Source organism: Theropithecus gelada, chromosome 17 (assembly GCF_003255815.1).
Source record: "Theropithecus gelada isolate Dixy chromosome 17, Tgel_1.0, whole genome shotgun sequence".
In the NCBI taxonomy this organism is placed as follows: domain Eukaryota; kingdom Metazoa; phylum Chordata; class Mammalia; order Primates; family Cercopithecidae; genus Theropithecus; species Theropithecus gelada.
In genome coordinates this window covers 49,625,234-49,647,567 of record NC_037685.1, presented here as the reverse complement: position 1 = coordinate 49,647,567, position 22,334 = coordinate 49,625,234, and the positions used below count along the sequence as shown (strand labels likewise).

The window sequence follows — 22,334 nt, the reverse complement described above, 5'->3', positions numbered from 1 at the left end:
CCTGGTGCTACATTCACAACGCAGTTGTATCTTTTGGGAAGCAGTTTCTGATTCTCCTTTTAAAGTGGAAAAGGCACTTTTCTTTCAACAAAAGAAATGAGAAGGAGTTTTGACGATCGGGGTGGGACAAGCAAGTTAATCCACCCTCAAGGGCTCTTAGGTTCCTGTGGCACAGTCTCTGAAGTTGTGCAACCGTAGTACCAGCTGGAGGAAACAGGTGCCCAGGGGAAATGAGTTTCTTAACAAACAAAAGTAAAAAAGCCGCCTCCCTGCGCTTCTGCCTGAGGCCTTAAATAGATTTCCCGAGGTAGTCAGTAATCTGAGGATTTCCTCTCTCCAGAGTGTCTCTTGCTGTGGTTTATTTTTACACTAAACTTTAGGATTCCGTGCTTTCTACCCTGGTTGAGAATGACACATTACTGGGTGACAGTCAACAACGATCTGTAGAATGCTTAAAGCTTCATTACAGATGGTCACTTACAAAATTTAACCCAATGGCGCCGCCACTTGTCTCTGGGGATTAAAATAGCCATAACTGCTTTAAAATGGTAATTTTTAAGGTGTATTTTATCACAATTTTTATAAAAACACCAACTGAAATCACTTTTCAAAAGTCTGCTTCCATGGAACTTTGAGTAGTAGCTTTACCTTGGTCATCAAATGTTATAACAAGCAGTTACTTCATTGTTTCCAGCTGTGTGAATCATAGGGCTGTTTGGTCTTAGATACCGAAGGGGCCTTAGAAAGCCCCTGTCCGGGGTCCAAACATTCCCTTCTGAGAAGAAGCTGTTAGGACAGAAGTCAGGCCTGGACTCAGGGCTGCCGTTTGCGAAGTCTAGGCTTTCTCCCCAGCCCTGCAAACGGCTGCCCTCTTACACAGGTTTCAGGCTCCTGTGCTCAGAAATGTGCCAGTGCTGCACAAGATCCCTAACCGCTGGTAAGACTCGTTTGTTTCCAGAGGACTAAACGGGTTGTTTAAAATCTCTGTTGTACTTTTTATGATACCATATTGAACAGTATCTTTCCGGAATAACAAATTCAAGTTTCTAAACTAAACCCAAGGGTAACAGGTTTAAGCCCAGCGAGCCCTCAGTGGATGATTTTTGGTACGCCAAGTGATTTTCATCCGTTTTATTTTCATTGGATTTGAGACTTGTTCATCTTATCGCTAGTTAATACTTCCATTTTCACCCAGTAAATTAATAAAGGCAATAAATAAAAATAGACGGCCGGGTGCAGTGGCTCACGCCTGTAATCCCAGCACTTTGGGAGGCCGAGGCGGGTGGATCACGCGGTCAGGAGATGGAGACCATCCTGGCTAACACGGTGAAACTCCGTCTCTACTAAAAATACAAAAAACTAGCCGGGCGAGGTGGCGGCGCCTGTAGTCCCAGCTACTTGGGAGGCTGAGGCAGGAGAATGGCGCGAACCCGGGAGGCGGAGCTTGCTGTGAGCTGAGATCCTGCCACTGCACTCCAGCCTGGGCGACAGAGCGAGACTCCGTCTCAGAAAAAAAAAGAGAGACATCAGCCTGTACTCCCAGGTCCAAGTTGGTTGAAGAGGGTGTTTTGAGTCTGTGGACCCTTCATCTCACAGGAGTGTGTATTGAAGGCCTGACAGTGCTTAGAGAGATGGAAAAGGAAACCTTGAGGAGAGATGGGAGAGTGTCAGGTGATTTTGCTTCAGGTGAGGTCGCTCGTCTTCAAGAGACTTGCTTGCGGTCAGGCATAGCTTGTTCCCTAATTGCGTTGTGATTGGAGTGAGGGAAAACGAGCAGTCTAGGATCAGAGAAGGTGGGTTGAACAATTGCTTGGCACATGGTAGGCACTTGCTAAATTTGTTGAATGTGGTGAATTATTTTAGCCAGAGGCTATCATGGTATTGGTGCCTGGCCACAAAGTCTTAACTTGCCAGTGTTAGTCACCCACTAGGTGCGTTGCTCACTTATGCTGTAGGCTTTTTTTTTTTAACATAGGGTTTTAAAATACAAATCATTTGAAAAGAGTAAAAAAATGTGGAGAATGGGGTCTCAATTGAGTAATCAATGAGTATTCAGTGCTGGCTTGTGTAAAAGTGCACAGTTGTGCACACTATAGAAAATAGTCTTTGACTATGAGTTTACTATGGCTACACAAAGTTTGTGGGGTTTTTCGTTGTGTTTTGTTTTTTTGAGACAGGGTCTTGCCCTGTTGCCCAAGCTGGAGTGCAGCAGCGTGATCTCTGCTCACTGGAACCTCCACCTCCCAGGATCAAGCGATTCTCCTGCCTCAGCCTTCTGAGTAGCTGGGATTATAGGCATGCACTACGCGCCCAGCTAATTTTTTGTAATTTTGTATTTTTGAAACGCCAACATGGGGTTTCACAGTGTTGGCCAGGCTGATCTTGAACCCCTGACCTCAGATGATCCATCCGCCTTGGCCTCCCAAAGTGCTGGGATTACAGGCTTGAGTCACTGCACCCGGCATTACACAAAGTGTTGTTTGAGATGGAGACTTGCTCTGTCGCCCAGGTTGGAGTGCAGTGGCGTGATCTCAGCTCCCTGCAAACCTCCGCCTTCTGGGTTCAAGCAATTCTCCTGTCTCAGCCTCCCAAGTAGCTGGGATTACAGGTGCCCGCCACCACGCCTGGGTAATTTTTTTTGTATTTTTAGTAGAGACGTGGTTTCACCATGTTGGCCAGGCTGGTTTCGAATTCCTGACCTCAAGTGATCCACCTGCCTTGGCCTCCCAAAGTGCTAGGATTACAGGCATGAGCCACCGCTCCCGGCCTACACAAAGTTTTTTAACCCACCAATCCCTTTAACATTTTTGTTTAGAATAGTCTGTGCAACATACATTTTTGTTGGAAGTCTTGGAACAGCGCAGTCTAGTATTTTCTGATTTTGGCTTATTCAATTGTAGGGAAACCAAAATATTTAAATCTGTGTAGTATTATTAGTCTTTTTGCATTTTTCTATTTCTATCTACCATTTTTTTCATAAGGACAAGAGAAAATGTTATTTTAAATGCTCTTTAAAATTTGCACGGCATTGGGAAAGAGTGACTTAATTTGATCTATTAAAAAACTGGTAACAATGCCATTTGTCACCATTATAGAATTTAGATTATTCCTGTAATATTGAACAGTGTACTGACATGTCTGCGTGTTTTCATTACCCCTCTTGTTTTCGAAGTTGGAGTGCTTAGTGCAGCTGGTGAGAGCTGGAGCCACACTCAACGTCTCTACCACGCGGTACGCGCAGACGCCAGCCCACATTGCGGCCTTTGGGGGACATCCTCAGTGCTTGGTCTGGCTGATTCAAGCAGGAGCCAACATTAACAAACCGGTAAGAGTGCTGGTGATGGGCTTTTGCTTTTGGTTTTGGTTTTTGCAGTTATAATTATACATGGTATTGCTTTAAATGGAGGCCTTAATTAGAGTGTGATATCTTTACCTGAGGGCAAACTGGAGTTTATGTTTCTTCACTTGTTTGTGAAGGATAATAGACCCTTTCCATAGGAATGCTTTCTGTTCATAGAGTGCTTTCACCTGTTGTGTGATAAACTGATCCAGGGTGATGTGCCCAAGGTTATAGCTTGTAATTAAAGGAGCCTGGCCTTAAGCCCAGGTTTCCTGGCTTTCTACTCACAGCTGCCTTAGCCTCATTTCCTCAGATAATTATAAAAACACTTTCATCCTAGAAAAAGCATGACTATTAAGTCAGCTCCAAAGTGAGCTTTAGATACAAGTTGATGCCTTGATGCATATAAGTAGCTAAGTATCATTTACTAAGTCGGAAGAGTAAGTGACTTGAGGACTTGGTATTTAAGATTAAGCATACAAACAGGAACATAATCATGCCAAATTTTTTTCACGGTGTGTTTTCGGTATCAGTTCACCTAAACCATACACACGAGCGTTCAGATTGTTGGGTACTTGGTTGTGTAAGACAAGCAGCATCTGATAACCATCAGGTTGTCTGACTGGGAGCAGTCCCTGGAATCAGTGTCCTTTGCTGAAGATGGATTAGTCCTTAGACTAATTTATAATTTTCTTCTCTTAAGACTCTGGGAGCTGTTTTTTATGCCTCTTTTACTCCTATTTTTAAATGCTTTATAGTCATCACGGTCTTGTATGCAAAGTTGTCTTTGTATTTTTCTGTCTTTCCCAAAATTCAGTCCTTGACTATAACCAGGTATAAGGTTGTTGCTAGTCCCTCTCCTAAAAACTCAGCTGCCCATCTAAGCAGTAATTGAGAAAGAAGATGTGTTTAGCCATGATTTAAAACAAGGATCAGTGGGAAAGTGGGGTAAGTGATAAGAAGGCAGTTTGTCGTCTTAAGAGATACGAAGTGTAAAAAACAACGTAAGGGAAAGTGGCCAAGAGTTTAGGCCTGTTTGTTACTAAACTGAAACTTGGGATGTGGGACAACTCTTAAGGTTATGCTGCCACTTCCCTCCTTCCATCTCTGCATGTATGCCTTTACATAATGTATATTTCTCTGCTGCTCTGTTGCTTGTATTCATAAATTCAAGAGTTATGAATTAACCTACTCTATACCCTTATGTGCTGGGCATCGCCTTGTTTTTTTCCTTCTTCCCTACCTCTGTCCCCTGGTAGAAAGGGCAGTGTGGGCTTGATTCCTTGGGCAAGTCATTAACTTGATCTGTGGCTCAATCTCCTTATCAGTAAAATACGGTGAATAATTCCATGAATGGCAGTAATTAGTATGGAATTTGTATAATTTTTGTATGTTAATTTTCATGAAATTGTTACATAGCATCTTATTTAGAGAGGACTAGAGAAATTGTCTAACACTGCTTTCCAGACCTTTTTAAATGGAGAAGCCCCCTTTTCAAAGTGTCTTATGGCAGTTCAGTATTTTCGGTAGATAAAGGGAGTAGGGCAGAAAGTGTGCCGCTGTGTCCCCCACCTTCCTCTCAGATGCCTCTAGATAACACAGATAACACCTTCTGGAAACCTGTACCACACTCTGCTTCTTCCCAGGCAGGATCCTAAAATCTTTTTCTTTGCAGCCCTCCCTGTCTACTCTGGGTAGACATTTCCAAGTCCTCACATGTGCCTAGGGCATATCATTTGGCATTGTTAAGCATCCTGGAATTTCTCCTTAGTGGGTCTTAGGTAGTTGTGGTCTGCTAGTATGTGGAGTTTACATCCGAATCTCAGGCATCATCTCACTTTATTATGTAGTGGGTGAATTTCGGCACCCAGTGACTCTTGAGGACACAATAGCCCTTTTGTTAGCTCCCCACCCTGCCTACCTGCTGACTCATCTCCAGGCAGATGGTTTCTCATTTCTCATAGAAACTCAGGAGGCCAGATCCAGGTCGTCTTTGTTGTTTGTATCCATTTAATTTTTTGAGCCTGTTGATGCAGTGTTTTAAGACAATTTGTAGTCTGTTAATCTTTTGGAGTGTTAGCTACTAACAGTTCTAAGTTCATTTTCCTCAAGGTTAATACCACAGACTTTTTTGGCAATCTGTAAGGTGAGCCTGTGAGATTACCAAAGCTCATATGCTGCCTGGAGGCCCATGTTCTCGGTTTCCCCAAGAGGAAATGAAGTCAGCTTTCCTGTGATTTTGTTTTTAGTGAATCTATATTGACTAGCCTTGGTGTGTAATTAGCAAACATTCTCTTTCATATGCCTCTTATAGAATTTTGCTGGCATTTGATGTTATCTTTAATTTTTCATGTCTAGATTAGAAATGAAATTTTTCTTTATGAAAACCCAGGGTGCCCAGCCTGTCTTGAGCATTCTGGCACTGCTCCCAGTTCCCTGTATCACTCAATTTGCCGTGGCTGCGATGTGACTGGGCTGAGCTGGAGGCCCGGGCACCTTCACCTGGCTCTTTGCTGGAAGTATCTTTTCTCTTGGCTACCTTCTCTCAAGGTGCCCGGGCTTTTCTTTAGTGTTTGCTCTGCCCTTAAAGATTGTCCCTGAAGAGCTTGGTAGTTTTGCTTTTTCTTTGTCGTCTGTTAATATCCCACCATGACAGACCCTTACTTTTTTGTCTTGTTCCAAGGATAACTTTAAAGACCTTTTTTCTTTTTTAGCTTTTTTCTTTTTTGGCAAAACTGTATCTAAGTCTCAGCTCCAGTTTTCCTGGGAATGTTTTTATGTAATTTTTATTTGTCTTTGTTTTGTACTGCTTCTCTCCCCTCCCCACCTCTCTTTTGGGGAGGTTAGGGCTAGGTTTTCGCTTTTTAAGAAATCCGTGTTGGCTGGATAGTTTATAGCTGCATGGTTTTCTGTGTTTCTGTCTTCAAAAATGGATTTTTCTGTTTAGAGCTTTACATTGCTCTATATTCTCTTTAGACCTTTGTTTAAATAAATGTGCACACTTTTCCCTCCACCAAGCACTCGAGCCTTTCATACTCTTATTTTTCTGTGAATTAATCTACCGCTGCTTTTTTAACTTTGGGTGGCCCTCACCTCATGTTTTTTCCTGTGAGTACGCGTTGGTGAAGGAGCTTGGCTATTTACTGAGTTTAGGAATGAACTGTTTTCTAAGTGACCCACAATTACTGCACTCCTTTTTATCTTGGTTTCTTAATTGTGTGGTAGTCTGCGCAGTTCAGCTTCCAGTAAGGTTTCTGTGTGAGTATTCAACACGTGTTGCTATGGAGCCCCCAGGATTTCCCAGAGTCTTCATTTTCCACCAGAAATCACTTACTTCTCTTGATTGCTGTGTCTGATTGCCTTTCCTCTCTCTTGCTTAGCTGATAGCCTGTGAAGATGGTCTTTCACATTGTTTCATTCATGCAACGTAGAGCTGGGTTGGCTGCTGATGTTCACAGTGGCTTTCCTGGGTCTGCTCGCCTTCCTCTGCCTCTGTGTGTGCTTCACCTCCCCTCCGCCCCAGCGGCGGAAGTGCACTTTCTGAAGCAGGAATTGAAGCTTGGTTTGCTTTGCCTTTGTGTTCTTTTCCCTTTCCTCTAATAAATACTGAAAATAGATTGGGAATATCTAGTAACTATTCCCTCTAGTAAATATTGAAAATAGATCAATCATTGAACCTTAAGCCATCTTGTCTAAGTTGTGGTCCCACTTCAAGTTCAAAGCAGAAGATTTACGATCGACATTGATGTTGACTCGGGTTGGCCTTGGGGTAAGCATAGGGGAAAGTGGGTAGCTGAGACCATATGTCAGCTCTTACGTGCCATTTCTTGGCCTCGATGACTATTTTAATGTGTGTGTGGTTGGTTGGTTTGGTTACTTATTCTGGGTTTATATAAAATACACATGTGCTAAGATCTGCTAAGATCCAGCATAAAGTGATTTATAAATCACTGTTGAGAGCATTCACGCTGTCACTACTGGAGAGGCCCCAAGATACTTGGTCATTGACCAAATTTTGCTTTTTGTTGTTTCAGGATTGTGAGGGTGAAACTCCCATTCACAAGGCAGCTCGCTCTGGGAGCCTAGAATGCATCAGTGCCCTTGTGGCGAATGGGGCTCACGTCGAGTAAGTGTTTTTCGTTTATTTTTTCCAGCTGAAGATGTAGTTGAGGATGTTTTGTTTAAAGGTAGTACCTAAGCAGCAAAAATCCTAGAACTTTGTTTTCAAAATTAGTAATGTAATTTTGCCTTTTAGAACAGTTGGTGTTAGTGAGGAAAATTGTGTGGATTAAATTGATCTCTAGAGGAGGGGGTTTAATTTCACAGCAGCCTCAATATTCTTGCCGAGAGAGAGTATTTGAACTGAAAGAACAGTTAACTATTTAGATTTGGAACTTGGCATCATTACTTTGCCACCATTACTTTGCCACTAACTAGTTGTGTCACTGTGGTCTTTAAACTTTTCTTTGCCAAGTTTTGATTTCAAAACAAGAAGCTTGGATTGGATTAAAATATCTTTTCAGGCCTCTCTGGCTCAAAAGTTTCTGAAGAAAATTCACTTTTCTTTGTTTTGATTTCCACATCTTAGCAGATGTGAGAAAGTTATGTTTTAAAGCCTATTATAACTTAATGGTTGATAGTTCCTTGTAAAATAGGATTATTTCATTAAAGACCTCAAGCTTGCTGTAAGCTTCTGGTACTGGTGGCATTATTTTAAAATATCTTTTGTTTTAGCCCAGCTTACGTCAGTTAGCTTATTTATGCTTTGATAGGACAATCTTAATGTTTACGTGTATTCTTTTAGAAGTGAGATCTTATATGCAAATCATTAGCTAGCCATGGCATTATACATTTATTTTAACTATTAAATTTATTTGTATTAACTTTTTCTTAAAGATTTATATTATAAAAATTTTTCTTCTGCAGTTCACAGCATTAACAAAATGGATGCGGTTTTCACCCTTAAATATTGAGTGTAAGCTATAGAGCCATAATAACCAAAATAACTGATATCGGCTTTTTTGTTTTACCTTAAATGTTACGAATAATTCATAAAGATTAATTATAAACCACATTATTCTAATCAGAAATGTGAACATTTAGACTTTGGAGGAAATAAAACCCACAAAACTAGTTTAACCCTTTGGTTTCCATTTCATTGCTTTGACTCTGTATTATAGTAAATATTGAAAATAGATCCTAGACAGCAAAACCATACAGGTTCATGCACAACATGTGTAGGTACCAGAGGCTGTCAATCATCTGTGAATATCTTAGCTTCTGTTTTGTTAAGTTTATTGGCAAGATTCGCCATTAGTTTGGGCTGTGATCCTTATATAGTGATTTAGTAGTATAAACATGGCCTCTATTTACTGTTACATTGCAGGGACTCTCTCGACTTCATGTATAGTTGTGACTAAAGGTAATGTTGAAACAATTGATAGTATGTTTTATACAATAGTAGAACATTGAGATGATTCTCAGTGGATTGCTTTAAAGCAAAGTTGTGCATTTTTCTTAGCTGTAGTTAGATTAAAAACTCATCTTTAATTTTAATAACAGAAGCTTTCATTATAAAATACGGAGTCATATGATTAAATTGCTTGTCATTTATTGAAACAGTGGATAATTAGAAGGTGATATTTTAATGACTTACTTTCTAAATAATACTCTAATTGGTCCTGAACATTTTATTACAAAGGTGTTTTATTCATTTTATGGATAGCTTAATCTTTAGCCAATAAATATCACAATGTCCTTTTTTCAGTAGGTGTCTTTTTAAAAATGAGAATCTTTTATTTACAATTCTGTCCTTGGTTACAGGGCCCTCAAGTGTCTCTTTTCCACCAGGTGTGGCTGAGATGGGCTCAGGTGCCAGTCTGTTTTTCCTTCTCAGTATAAGAGCCACCCCTCAAGACCCTGCATTATGGTGACTTCCCTGGACTGAGCTTTCATATTTTTTTTTTACGAGAAATATTTAGCCTGAGCTACCTAGCCAAAAACAATTCTCAAAGTTATAAGCCTTTGGCCTGGAGATAGAGCACAAGTAATTATTATTCATTGCTATTGTATATGTGGTTATTTCATTTTAACATCTAGATAAAATGTCACTTTTGTCAGTAAGTTAATTTGTAAGTTGCTTCTTGATTTCTGCACATTTTTATACTTTACCCCATTTAGTCCACCAACGTGTAACAGTTTGAATCTCCAAAATAATGGTACTAGGTCTATTTTATTCCCTCTAATGCTGCTTATATGGTAAAGTGTAGTCCTAGCAAATCATAACCATTTCTTTTTTTAAGACGTTCAAGGAGCATAGAATTATTTAAAGTTACTTATTTTTTTTTTTCATTCAGAATGGACCAGATTATTAACTCTTCATATTACATGCTATAATATTTAGGAGATAACATAAATTTTTCCTTGTCCTGTGAATAGATTAAAAGCTGCCTTATATGAGTATTATTAAATTAATTTGCTCTTAATTCCTGCTTTGCTTTTTATATATCTGCTACATAAAGTGCCCAAAGTCTTCAATTGTTGTGCTTTTTTGGACATCAGGTACATAATTATAAGGGCAAGTACACTAAGTGTCTGTGGCTAGAACGGTTTGTTATATAACTTACTTGTTAATGTAGGTTGCATCTGTAAGATAACGCATTTCAGCTGCTGTGCATCGTATTAAATTTTCTAGCACCACACGTGAGTATGTTAATGGACTTTCTTTTTCTTTTCTTATTTTAAATCTTGAGTTTTGGTGCCAAGTTTTCTGTGTGTGAGGCTGTTTCTGGCTTATATGTTGGTCATTATTATTTACCATTGTTTAAATCTAAAAATTAAAATGCACAGGATTAAATCTAACTTGTGACCAAACTCAATGTTTGTATACTTTAAAGGACCTAAATCTCTGTGTGTGGAGTTTTCAGCAAGTACGTGAAGTTGTCACCATCCTTAATCTTGCTTATATAGTAGTTCCATTTTTCCACTACAGCGAGTATTTGAGTGCTGCTTGCTTGATATTCAGGTTTTGACTGGAGGAAGAGGATATATTACAAAAAGATTGTCATCTCATTTTTCTTTTGGACGATGGAACAAGTAACAGTATAACATTAAGTCTTAATGTGATTTTGGAAAAAGACTTGAAAACTTACTATCTGCTGATAATTAAAATCTTTTCACTACTAAGATTGTAAATAGCAGAATTCGAGCCTTGGATTAGCTGTACTTTTAGTAATTTGGTACCAATTAATTTTGGCTACTTCGTCTTTATTTTCTTGAGATAAAGTGGAGGATGTTTCCATATCAACCAGCTAGTAAAATAGCTTTATACCACTGAGTAGAAATAAAGAGATTTAGAATGAAACCAGCATTCGTTGCATCTCAGGCAGATTTGTAGATGCATTTTAATACTACATTATACGGATGCCAGTGTTTAATGGCAAAGTCTCAGAACTTTTCTATAGGAGAAGATTTCTTTGGAAGCCATTTATTCTGTGGTAACCAGATCTTCAGCTGGGCTACCTGTATTTTAACTTATTTTTATCTTAACTGGGATCATTAGAGAGCTTGAGAAGCATCAATAGCCTTATATAAGCAAATTCAGTGACTAACTCTAGAAAAGTCTCTCCTGCCTAGTTTAGAAAGTAGGCACAGTTGGCTATAATAACAAAAGCCTAGAATGTGATGTTAGTAGACTATTTTAATGCCACGAAAACTGCTTCACTTTTAGACATTTTAATTAAAATGGAATTGTCTTAGTTTGGATCATAATTGACCATTTATGACCCACCTTTGTTTACCATAGAGCCCGGTCTAGAAATCAGATTTTCATTAGGGCAAATACAGGTGATGAGCATATTTAATACTAGTGTTAAATTCATTTGCGACTTTTGCCCTTGGCAAAATGTAACCTAGATTTACTTTTAGCCGTTCATTTTGAAATTTGTGGTTTATTTTCATTTGTTCATTTTTTTTGCCTGTCAGAATAATATTTTAGTTACAAAATCTACCAGAATTATGACTCTGAATTCATATTTTCTGATTTTAGGTCCTCTGAATTCTGGTCATCCTCACATCCTACTTTTTGCCTCTGTGGTTTTTTTTTTTTTTTTTTTTTTTAAAGAGACAGTCTCACTCTGTCATCCAGGCTAAAGTACAGTGGCATGATTATAGTTCACTGCAACTTCAAACTCCTGGGCTCCAGTGATCGTCCTGCCTCCGATTCTTAAGTAGCCAGGACTACAGGCACATACCACCATGCCCAACTAATTTTTAAAACTGTTTTGTAGAGATGGGGGTCTTGCTATGTTACCCAGGCTGGTCTCAAACTCCTGGGCTCAAGCAGTTCTTCCACCTTGGCCTCCCAGAGCACTGGGTTTACAGATGTGAGCCACTGTGCAGCAGACTCCTTTTATCTAGTTGTCACCACAGCACACTTGTCTGGTCTTGGCTATTTTCTGGTTGTTAAAGTATTTCAGGATGGAGGAATCTCTTCCTGAGGTAGCTGTTAAGTTCTGCCTGCTAGACAGGGACAGTAAGTGGGTTGATACCATTCCAGACTTAAGAAATTAAGTTTAGAATTTTGATTGTTTTTCACAGCAGCTTGATTAAAATACAGATAAAATTTCTTTACTGCTTTTGTAGATAGTGCTTTCAAATAAAACCAATGATTTCTGAATCCAGATGTCTTTTTCCCTTGCTAAATTATAGCAGGAGCACGCTAAATATTTCATCAAACTCCTGGAATGATGGTTTTACGTTTTAATGTACGCAAACATCATTGCGGTTCAACTGCAGTGTGAAACCATCCTCAGTAACTTTGAACTTGAAAACTTGGCACCAAATTTATTTAGGTAGAAACTCTTTAAAACAGTTTCTTCCTGTTATTAACTGAAGGATATATTTAAGAAAGTCTTCATAATTAAATCAGATTTTGGATACCAAAGGGTTAAAAATACACGTGTTTCTTTTGCTGAAGATATCTTAGATGTTTGCTAATGTTTTGTCTGTACAAATGGACAATTTAGTAATGTTTTTTATCTTTTTTTAATGATTCCATGTATTTGCTTATTTCCATCTAGGAATAGTTACTAATGTATTTGAGATACAGCATACCAAATTTAAAAGTAACCAGAATCGTGAGTTGATGGTTTTTAGTCCATACTGTTAAACTTATGTTGAAATATTGACATATTTAAATTGGCTTCATGCTAAAAAATTACCAAAGGTAATTTAAAAGGCAGTGTTTTAGAGCAATAGCTCATGGTCAAGGTGGTCACATGACAATGGCTTAAGCTCAGTCAGTGTGCTTCTGCACATTATGTGTGTCTATGTATTTTTAATCCAAATGTTGCCTGCAAATATGTGATCCCTTATTATTTAAGTTTCCTGTATTATGAACCATTGCCCGTTTTAAATCACACAGAAGATTCTGAATCTGTAAAAACTACACATGTCAATGTTTTACAGCTACGTAATTCGAATTGACTTGATTTTTGCAAGTAATCCTAGAAAGGGGGAGCATTCCATATAGAAACTGCTGAAACTGCCACAGGTGCTTCTCCGAAAACCTTACAGTTGTGGCATTGAATGTTCAGTATCGCTTCCTTTCTGCACACGAGGCATACTGTTGAGGTATTTGTTGCGGTGATTGGTTTTAACGCTAATCTAGGAATTCAGATAGAGATGCTTTAGATTTGCATGCTTTGCTTACCTAATTTATGATGTCTACCTTTCTATTTGTAAACTAACAATAGCTAAGTTGAGATCAGAATTTTAACAGCAATATTATTTATATAAAAATTGTTATGTTTTATTGTCACATGGCATTAACAATAAGAAAACACCCTGGAGGTGATGTGACAACTTGGATTCTAAAAATTAAACTTCGGGTATTTCCTGATCCTTGGTCTTTCAAAATTAAAACAAAGTCGTTCTCATCAGAGTGGCTTCTCCTTTGTTCTGGAATTGTGGCACTATAAGTGGAAAGTGGTGGGACCCTGGCTGGCTTCAGATAGAACCTGATTTTTAAAGTTCTTTGGGGGAGAATTCTTAGATATGAATTTTAGTGAAAGTTCTTTTGGGGAGAGTTCTCAGATACCAGTTTGAGTGTTTGAGGAGACAAGGTCTTCCTGTGTTGCCTAGGCTGGTCTCAAACTTCTGGCCTCAAGTGATCCTCCTGCCTCTGTCTCCCAAAGCGCCAGGATTATAGGGTTGAGCCACTGTCCTTGGCCTAGAGGTAATAAGTTTTAATATTCTATTCAGAGTAAGAAAATATAGCATATCAGCATTTGTGTCTTTAGTAAAGTTAATGCCAGTTTGATTTGTTTTTGCCAGTTATTTAACAGAACATGTAATTCACAGTAAAGATGATTCCGTTTTGTCCCACATTTTAATATTCCTGTTTTGAAAGAATAGTAGAGAGCATATGGGTGGCCTGCTCAGTGACTGCTTTTCCTAGTCTTGGTGAATGTTACAGGGAGAGAGTTTATAGATAAAAGCACAGCCATCATAGTTTCCACAATAAATTGCAGCACATTTAGCTTGCTAGCCTAAAAATCTGATCATGCTGAGTTTCTTTTAAAGAAAGTTAATTTTAGAACTTCAAACTAGAACCAGTTTGAACCGCAAGTTGACCGTTGTCTGAGTTTTAAAAATCTCTTCCCATTTCCAAAGATTTTTCAAATGGATGTTGGAGAGGACCAGGGAGGACAAGGCTATAGCTGTAGAACGACAGACTCCTATTTTCAGAAATGAACAGACACGCATTTTAGGTCAGGCACAGCCCGTGTATCCAGCTGCATCAAACTGGGAGTGCTCAGTTCAAAAGTGCGTGTTTTGAAGATTTCATCTGAAAATAATGTGTACACCTTCATTACCACCAGTTTGCATTCAAAATCGTTTCTGAGTCTTTTTAAACTCTTTCTTCTGGGTACTTTAATTTTCCCTTTGGAATAGTGTGCGTAAACACAGTCCAGATGAACTTTTGTCTTTACTACTGATACCTCACTTGAGGTTGACAGGAGTGGCCAGCAGTTAGTGCCTATGGTCACGTAATACACTAAGTCGGTACCTGTGGAGTGAAAATCCGGTCTCCATAAACAACTTAAAAACAATGGCTGGGCGCAGTGGCTCTTGCCTGTAATCCCAGCACTTTGGGAGGCTGAGGTGGGTGGATCACCTGAGGTCAGGAGTTCAAGACCAGCCTGGCCAACATGGTGAAACCCTGTCTCTACTAAAAATATAAAAAATTGGCCGGGTGTGGTGGTGGGCGCTTGTAATCCCCGCTACTTGGGAGGCTGAGGCAGGAGAACCTCTTGAACCCAGGAGGTGGAGGTTGCGGTGAGCCGAGATCACGCCATTGCACGCCAGCCTGGGCAACAAGAGTGAAACTCCGTCTCAAAAAAAAAAACAAAAACCAAAAACAGAAAAACTAGTTGGGCATGGTGGTGGTACCTGTGGTCCCAGCTATTCAGGAGGCTGAGGTGGGAGGAGCATCTGAGCCCGCGAGGTAGAGGAGGCTACAGTGAGCTGTGATTGCACCAGTGCACTCCAGCTTGGGTGACGGGAATGAGACCCTGTTTAAAACAGACAAAAAACCTGTGGAGTGAAGGGTAAAAGATGGAGTATTTAAAAAGTACTATGACAGAACAAAGTACTAGAAGTACTAGGTTTGAGTGTAGATAGAAACACAGAACCTGTAAATCAAGTATTTCATTTATGTGTCCAACTCTTGCTGAATTTTAGCAATTAAAACATGAAAACTGAAATATTGCTTAACAAATAGGAAAGCACATATGAACATAGAATTTAAAGATCTGAACCTCTTTTATGATCTTTAATGATTATTTGTTCTAATCTTTGACTTGGAAACCCAAATTATTTTCAGTCTAACGTATTTGAAATTTAACTATTAAAAAAGTTTGAGGAACTCAGACTTTGAAGTTAGGGCTCCCTTTTTCCAGATAAAGCACATTGCCTGGTTTATTGCAAGGCACTTAGAACATGTAACCAAAAACACTCAATTTAGGAATAGGAATGATTGTTTCACAGCTAAGTGCTCTCTCAGGGTCTTTTTTTTTACACCCCTCTCAAGTTTACCTTTATATATTTTTCTTGTTCTTTAATATTTTGTGACAGATTTGGCAACTTTTAAAAAGTTACTGTTTTATTTGAGTTGAATAGTGCATAAAATTAATAGATGTTTTCAGAAAATCCATTATTAAGAGTAGAGGAATATTAAGAGGAGAAATATTATTCTAAAGAGAATCAAAACCACAATGAGAGACCGTCTCATCCCCGTTAGAATGACAGTTATGAAAAAGACAGTAACAAATGCTGATGAGAATGCAGAGACAAAGGAACGTTTAAACACTGTTAGTGGGAATGTAGACTTGTACAGCCATTGTGGAGAACAGTATGGAGGTTCCTGAACACACTAAAAATAGAACTACCATATGATTCAGCAGTCTTACTACTGGGTATATATCCAAAAGAAAATCCATATACTGAGACATCTGCACCTGCCATGCTCATTCCAGCACTGTTCACAATAGCCAAGATTTGGAATCAACCTAAGTGTCTGTCAGCACATGAACAGTGGTATGTGTACCCAGTGGAATACTATTGAGCCATTAAAAAAACAAAATTTTGTAATTCTCAGCAAGATGTATGAGCTTAGAAGACATTATGTTAGGTAAGCCAGGCACAGAAAGATAAATACGCCATGTACTGTACTTACATGGAAGGTAAAAAAGATCTCATAGAAGTAGAGAGTGGCTCATGCCTCTAATCTCGGTGCTTTAGGAGTCTGAGGTGGGAGGATCACTTGAGGCCTGGAGTTTGAGACCAGCCTGAGCAACATCTCTTTCAAAATTAAAAGAAAAAAAAGCCAGGCATGGTGGCGCACATGCCTGTATACCTAGCTACTTGAGAGGCTGAGGCTAAGGAGGATCCCTTAGCCCAGGAGTTCCAGGCTGCAGTGAACTACGATTGTGCCACTGCACTCCAGCTGGGGCAACAGGGAGATACTCTGTCTCTTTAAAAAAGAGTGGTTACTAGATGGAAAGAGTAAATTCTAGTAGTGTTACCTTGCCCTGTAGGGTGACTAGTTAACGGTAATTTTTTATTTTTGTTTTTTATATAGCTAATTCAATACAAATGAAAAGTGTTTGAGGTGATGCATATGCTATTTTGTTTTTTTTAATCCCTGTATGTTGTATTGGAATTTACAGTGTACCCCATAACAACAGAGGAATATTTACAGTATCTATTTGGTTAAATGTTATTCAGCAGTTCTGGCCTGCTGCCTTTTTTTGTCTGACCTGTGGGCCAAGAATGGTTTTTACATTTTTAAATAGTTGAGCAAAAATCAATAGAATAATATTTTCTAGTATATAAAATTAGATGAAATTTCAATTTTAGTGTTCATAAATAAAGCTTTATGAGAGCATAGCCATGCTTAATTGTCTTGAGGCTGCTTTCAGCCTACAACAAAAGAATTGAGTAGAACTGAGAATGTATGGTCTTCAAAGTCTAAAATAATTACTACATAGTCCTTTTTAGAAAAGTGCCTTCTGGAAGATGATCCTTAATGATCATTTCAGGCCAGTTTCTATAATGTGCACTACACAGTTGAGCGACCACTTGCAAGGTTTTTAATGTGAGCAGGGATAGTGGAGGTGATGAATGTAGGTAAGGAGAGGAAATGAGAATGAAGACTTTTAGGGGCAAGAGATGGTGGTGTCGTTTTGTGTTGTGTTCCTGAGTCAGGTACCAACAGATTTCCTCAGAGAAGAATATAAATGCTATCAAGTTAAACTGTATGTTGTATACATTCAGCCCTTGGTAACAAGGGAAATGATGAGTTGAAATGTTCTTGTACCTCACTAGCAGCAGAGAAAGGGTGCTGGATATTTCTGTTTCTGATAATGCTGCATAGATAGTGCCAATTAAATGTAGAGCAAAATTACAGTCTCCTCTAAGTAATTCCTCCAATTACCGTGTATCCTAGATTTTGATACCCGTCCAATACAATTTCTAGAACTTTTTGATCTCCCCATCATGTCTGCCTTCTAGTGCCCCAAAATTATGTGAGCTGCTAGAAGTTGTTTGACCTGTGATTGTTCTTGCTTCCTTGGTCCTTATACACGAGTAGAGTATATAGCATAAGTGGGCCATAATCCATCTTTTGAGCTCTTTTAGTAAAGTAGGTTTTGAGATAATACCTAAGACCACATGGAAATTTGGTTGGTCTAAGTAGAGGACAAGCACATGTTTAACTACTTTTGGTAGGGGAAAAAGTGAAGTGGGAGAGCTTACCAGTGCTATCTGTGTGTAGGCTAACACTCTCAAACTTCACAGTCTCCAGGAATCTCCATATGTTGGCACTATTTTGTTGATTATTTTTCTTTAAGGTTATATTTCTTTGGAAGATCAGTAAACTTGATGTTTTAACCCAAATTCAGTGTAGTCTTCAGCTTCTGAATAAGGAATAAAAGTATTGAATGTGCTTTGGATGTTCTTTTAACAACTTCAGAATGTTGGCATGCCCGTTGAGCATCTAAACTTCCCTCAGCGAATTGGTATTTATTTATTTATTTAGAGATAGAGTGTCACTCTTGTCGCCCAGGCTGGAGTGCAGTGGTGTGATCTCGGCCCACTGCAGCCTCTGCCTGCCAGGTTCAAGCGATTCTCCTGCCTCAGCCTCCCGAGTCGCAGGGACCATAGGCATGTGCCACCACAACACTCAGCTATTTTTTTGTTTTTGTTTTTGTTTTTGTTTGTTTTTTTTTGTTTGTTTGTTTTTGAGACGGAGTCTCGCTCTGCCGCCCAGGCTGGAGTGCAGTGGCCAGATCTCGGCTCACTGCAAGCTCCGCCTCCCAGGTTTACGCCATTCTCCTGCCTCAGCCTCCCGAGTAGCGGGGACTACAGGCGCCCGCCACCTCGCCCGGCTAGTTTTTTGTATTTTTTAGTAGAGACGGGGTTTCACCGTGTCAGCCAGGATGGTCTCGATCTCCTGACCTCGTGATCCGTCCGTCTCGGCCTCCCAAAGTGCTGGGATTACAGGCTTGAGCCACCGCGCCCGGCCTATTTTTTTGTATTTTTAGTAGAGATGGGGTTTCACCATGTAAGCCAAGCTGGCCTCAAAGCTCCTGACCTCAGGTGATCCACCCGCCTTGGCCTCCCAAAGTGCTGGGATTACAGGTGTGAGCCACCGTGCCCAGAATGGTATTTATGATTCTAAGTGCCATTTCAAAAATCTGTTTGCTCTTTTTTATCCTCTGGTCCACTAAAGAGTAATTTTTACTGTGGGGTTTGTTTCATATTTTTATTTGTTCTAATACTAAGTAGTAGCTTCTCATGTCTCTATTTCTTGATTTTGGAGAGCAAGTCTGTGCTTATCTGTAGAAATAATCAGTTTATAAACTTATGTTCTCCTTGAAGAGTTTTTGAATTTTCATGTGGAAACTTTTTTTTCTGTTCACATTCTTGACAGAGTAGACCCTCCCAGGTCATCTGCACTTCTGATATCTTTTGAAAGTGAAATAACACCATTAATAAAAAGTTCAGCTATATGATTAAGGTGTCACTTAATATTAGTATATTTTCTATTTCAATAACAAGGTGATCTGATTTTGTACAAACTGTAATTGATGTAATTCAGTCTGCCCAAACTTTGGTGCTTCCTTTTCATTTAATTCATATATCAAAATAAAAATATGCAATACTAGAAAATACGGCCATTCATAGCCATGAAGTCTTATTGGCTAATAAAAATACCGACTTTAGTCTCTAATCATCCTGCACATAGCTGCCTGACATTTTTAAGAATTTTGTTGGTTTCTGAGATTCTCAATTCTCTTATACCTGATCAAATAGGATTTGGGTCTTTTTTCAAAATGTGTAATACATTTATGCTTTAAAAAGTAGAGACACGTTTAGTGAGTGTCCATGCCCACTTTTCATTTCTGAGGTCAGAGCTTTATGATGTCCGGAAATAACGAATACGAGAGTATTGTTCTTATAAATAAGAAAATATTATTTGTCCCTAATTCTGTAGTTTTCACTCTCAAATGCAGGGTTGGTTTGTTTTTGTTTTTGTTTTGTTTTGTTTTGTTTGCATTAACAGTAACCCCAAGAAAAGCATCAGGGTTCTGGATTGGTTGTTTGAGAGACACAGCACAAGGCCTTTATTTCATCATGCTTTTGCTGTGGATGTAGTGTAGCTTGCTGAACAGGTATGGAAGGTGTCTTTGCTGTTAAGTACTTCTCCAGTTTGTTTATCAACCTGCAGCTAACAGGATGTCTGCTTTTTTACAGGTTTATTTCACAGAGCAGTGTACATTCTTGTCTTCCAGGGGAACTTCAACATGGAGTTACCTTTGATCCCTCAGTTTTAATTCAGTGTCTAAAGGTTTACAAGTTCAACTTACTCTATTTTATTCAGCTCTTTCACTTATTCTGCCATCACTTCCTACTTTAATCTGAGTTTTAGCTACTGTAGAAATCCCAGACCTTTCCTTTTTAGTACTATTAGCCAGGTAAAACTTTGGTTCTTGTGAGTGATAAGGATGAGTTTTTAGGACAGTATTCAAAGCCTTTTTAAAGGAACCAACTACTCAAATGCTCTAGAATGCCAAAAATGTAATACTCTAGCAAGTTTTTCCAAGCAAGGCCAAAACAATCAAAATCTGACAAAAAAACACAGCTTTTCAGCTCTGGAGTCTGGTGATAGTTACTTCAACGTCAGGACATCCTTCTAAACTTCCACTTACAGTGTCACATGTACGCATAAAGGCTGGCCTGTTGCTAAGCCATTACTTTTATTTTTAGGAAGACAGTTATGAATGCCATGGACAATTTCAGTACATGTTTGTTATGATTTTATTCACGCTAAAGGAATGGGTTATTAAAATTAAGTGCAGATAATATATAATTCAGTTTCAAGTCTGAAGTTAGCATAAATTTAGATTCTTCAGACTAAATTTAAACATAAAACATGATTTTGAGAAGTTAAATAGGAAGATGCCTTTTTAAAACGTTTAGCATATTTATTTTATCTCCCAAATCTTGCTTAGAAATCAAATGTGTATAAGAGAAGTTAGTTACAGAGCTAGATTGATTTAACTACTTCTTTAATGAAGATTTGCTATGAATTTGTTTACTCTTTCATACCACCCTCAGATAGCTAGTCAGTTCAGCAGGAGCAGAGACCAGGTGAGCACGCGGACGGGGTGTAATTCAGTGTTTTTGTGTTGTACAGCCTGAGGAATGCCAGTGGCCTGACAGCAGCAGACATTGCACAAACCCAGGGTTTCCAAGAGTGTGCCCAGTTTCTCTTGAACCTCCAGAATTGTCATCTGAACCATTTCTATAACAATGGCATCTTAAATGGGGGTCATCAGAATGTATTTCCTAATCATATTAGTGTGGGAACAAATCGAAAGAGATGCTTGGAAGACTCAGAAGCCTTTGGAGTAAAGAAAGCTAGAACTGAAGGTGAGACCACTTTGTGGGTGGGAAGAGCACACTTATTTTTCCTTTCTTTAATATGTTTTCTTTTTATGGCCGAACGCACCTTCGAGATGAGACCTTCACTTCAGGTGGTAATGTGCCTGGTGGATTGTGCGGTGACGGTGGAGATTTCTCCTGTACTGCCACTGCGAAGATGGGACACTTAACAAAAGGGGATGTGAGGGAAATACAGCCCAAGTGTAAATGTCTGTGTGGAACTTTTTGAGCACCCATGTTTACCTGCCGTGAATTAGATTTTTTAATCTGTTGTATCTGTTCGAAATATATCTATTAAAGAAAATCTGCCACTGTGCCTGATTTTTTTTATTTTTTATTTTTTATAATTTGTTTCTTGTAAATGTTCCTGGGCTTATAAAAATTGCTGATGGTCCGGCAGTAAAACATTTTCACATTTGGGAAGGTAAATGTTTTCTGTACTATTTCTGTACTATGATTTGACCTCAGCTGGTCTCTGTACCCCACATGGTAATACGTGTTCATTTATCACAGCAAGATCTGGTGTATAATTTGATCTTGAGGATTTAAGTCCCTAAGGTAAGTTATTTTCATTGTAAGTATTTTTCCACCCTTTTTTAAAAAGATAGTCTTGCTCTGTGACCCAGGCTGGAGCGCAATGGTGTGATCTCAGCTCACTGCAATCTCCGCCTCCCGGGTTAAAGCAATTCTCCTGTCTCGCCTCCCAAGTAGCTGGGATTACAGGTGCATGCTATCACGCTGGGCTAATTTGTATTTTAAGGTATGTTTGAGTTTGCAAATAAGCAGCCAGCCAATCACTCTTGAAGTTGAAAACATCTCCCTTTCCTATAGGAAAATCATCTGTATCTATAAGATGTCTTAGGCCAGTTGTCACGGCTCATACCTGTAATCCCAGCACTTGGGAGGCTGAGGCAGAAGGATTATTTGAACTCAGGAGTTTGAGACCAGCCTGGGCAACATAGTGAGACCTCGTCTCTTTAAAAAAAAAAAAAAAAAAAAAGTCTTAATAAGGTAAATGTGACAGCTTGGCAGGCGTATTTAGTGGACATGCAAAGGGAGAGGTGGGAGTGTAAAGTAATGAACCAGATTGTGAGCTCAGATTTGCTGAGGATAAGCAGTTTTGCCTGTTGGTTTAAAAAAAAAATCAACTGTACAAGTTATAGCATAAGAAAAACTGAGTGACTATCAGTTAAGCACTTAAAAATATAGAGGTCTTGGTTAACTTTAAATTTCATGAACCAATATCATCTTTTCTCCCTTATTTTAATGAGTGTGTCCAAGTGAAACATTTTTTTCCCTATAAAGTTGATAAAATGTCAGTATTATGTACTTCACAACTATTTAAATCTTGTCACCATAAAAATTCCTGTGATAAGACTTTTTGTAGTAATGTATAAACTTAACAGTTTTATAAAATTCAAGATTTTTATGAGTTAAGCATTTCCAGAAAGATGCTAAAGTCATAAGCATGACATGAAGATCT

At 38.9% G+C, this 22,334-nt stretch overlaps 1 protein-coding gene across 3 annotated transcripts in view; it reads left to right on the top strand.

Annotated features, from left to right (window-relative positions):
- Positions 1–22,334, top strand: part of ANKRD10 (ankyrin repeat domain 10) — a 36,602-nt gene that overhangs the window by 1,535 nt on the left and 12,733 nt on the right. The window contains exons 2-5 of one of the 3 annotated variants that reach the window (XR_003116453.1): positions 3,173–3,325; positions 7,375–7,466; positions 19,661–19,754; positions 20,604–20,839. Coding sequence is in view for 2 of the 3 variants with exons in the window: in XM_025364012.1 (XP_025219797.1) it covers positions 3,173–3,325; positions 7,375–7,466; positions 20,604–20,839 (481 nt within the window). In the remaining variant the exon portion in view is untranslated. Of the gene's footprint in view, positions 1–3,172; positions 3,326–7,374; positions 7,467–19,660; positions 19,755–20,603; positions 21,173–22,334 lie in introns of those variants that run through there. The other 2 variants (XM_025364013.1, XM_025364012.1) reach the window with 2 other exon arrangements.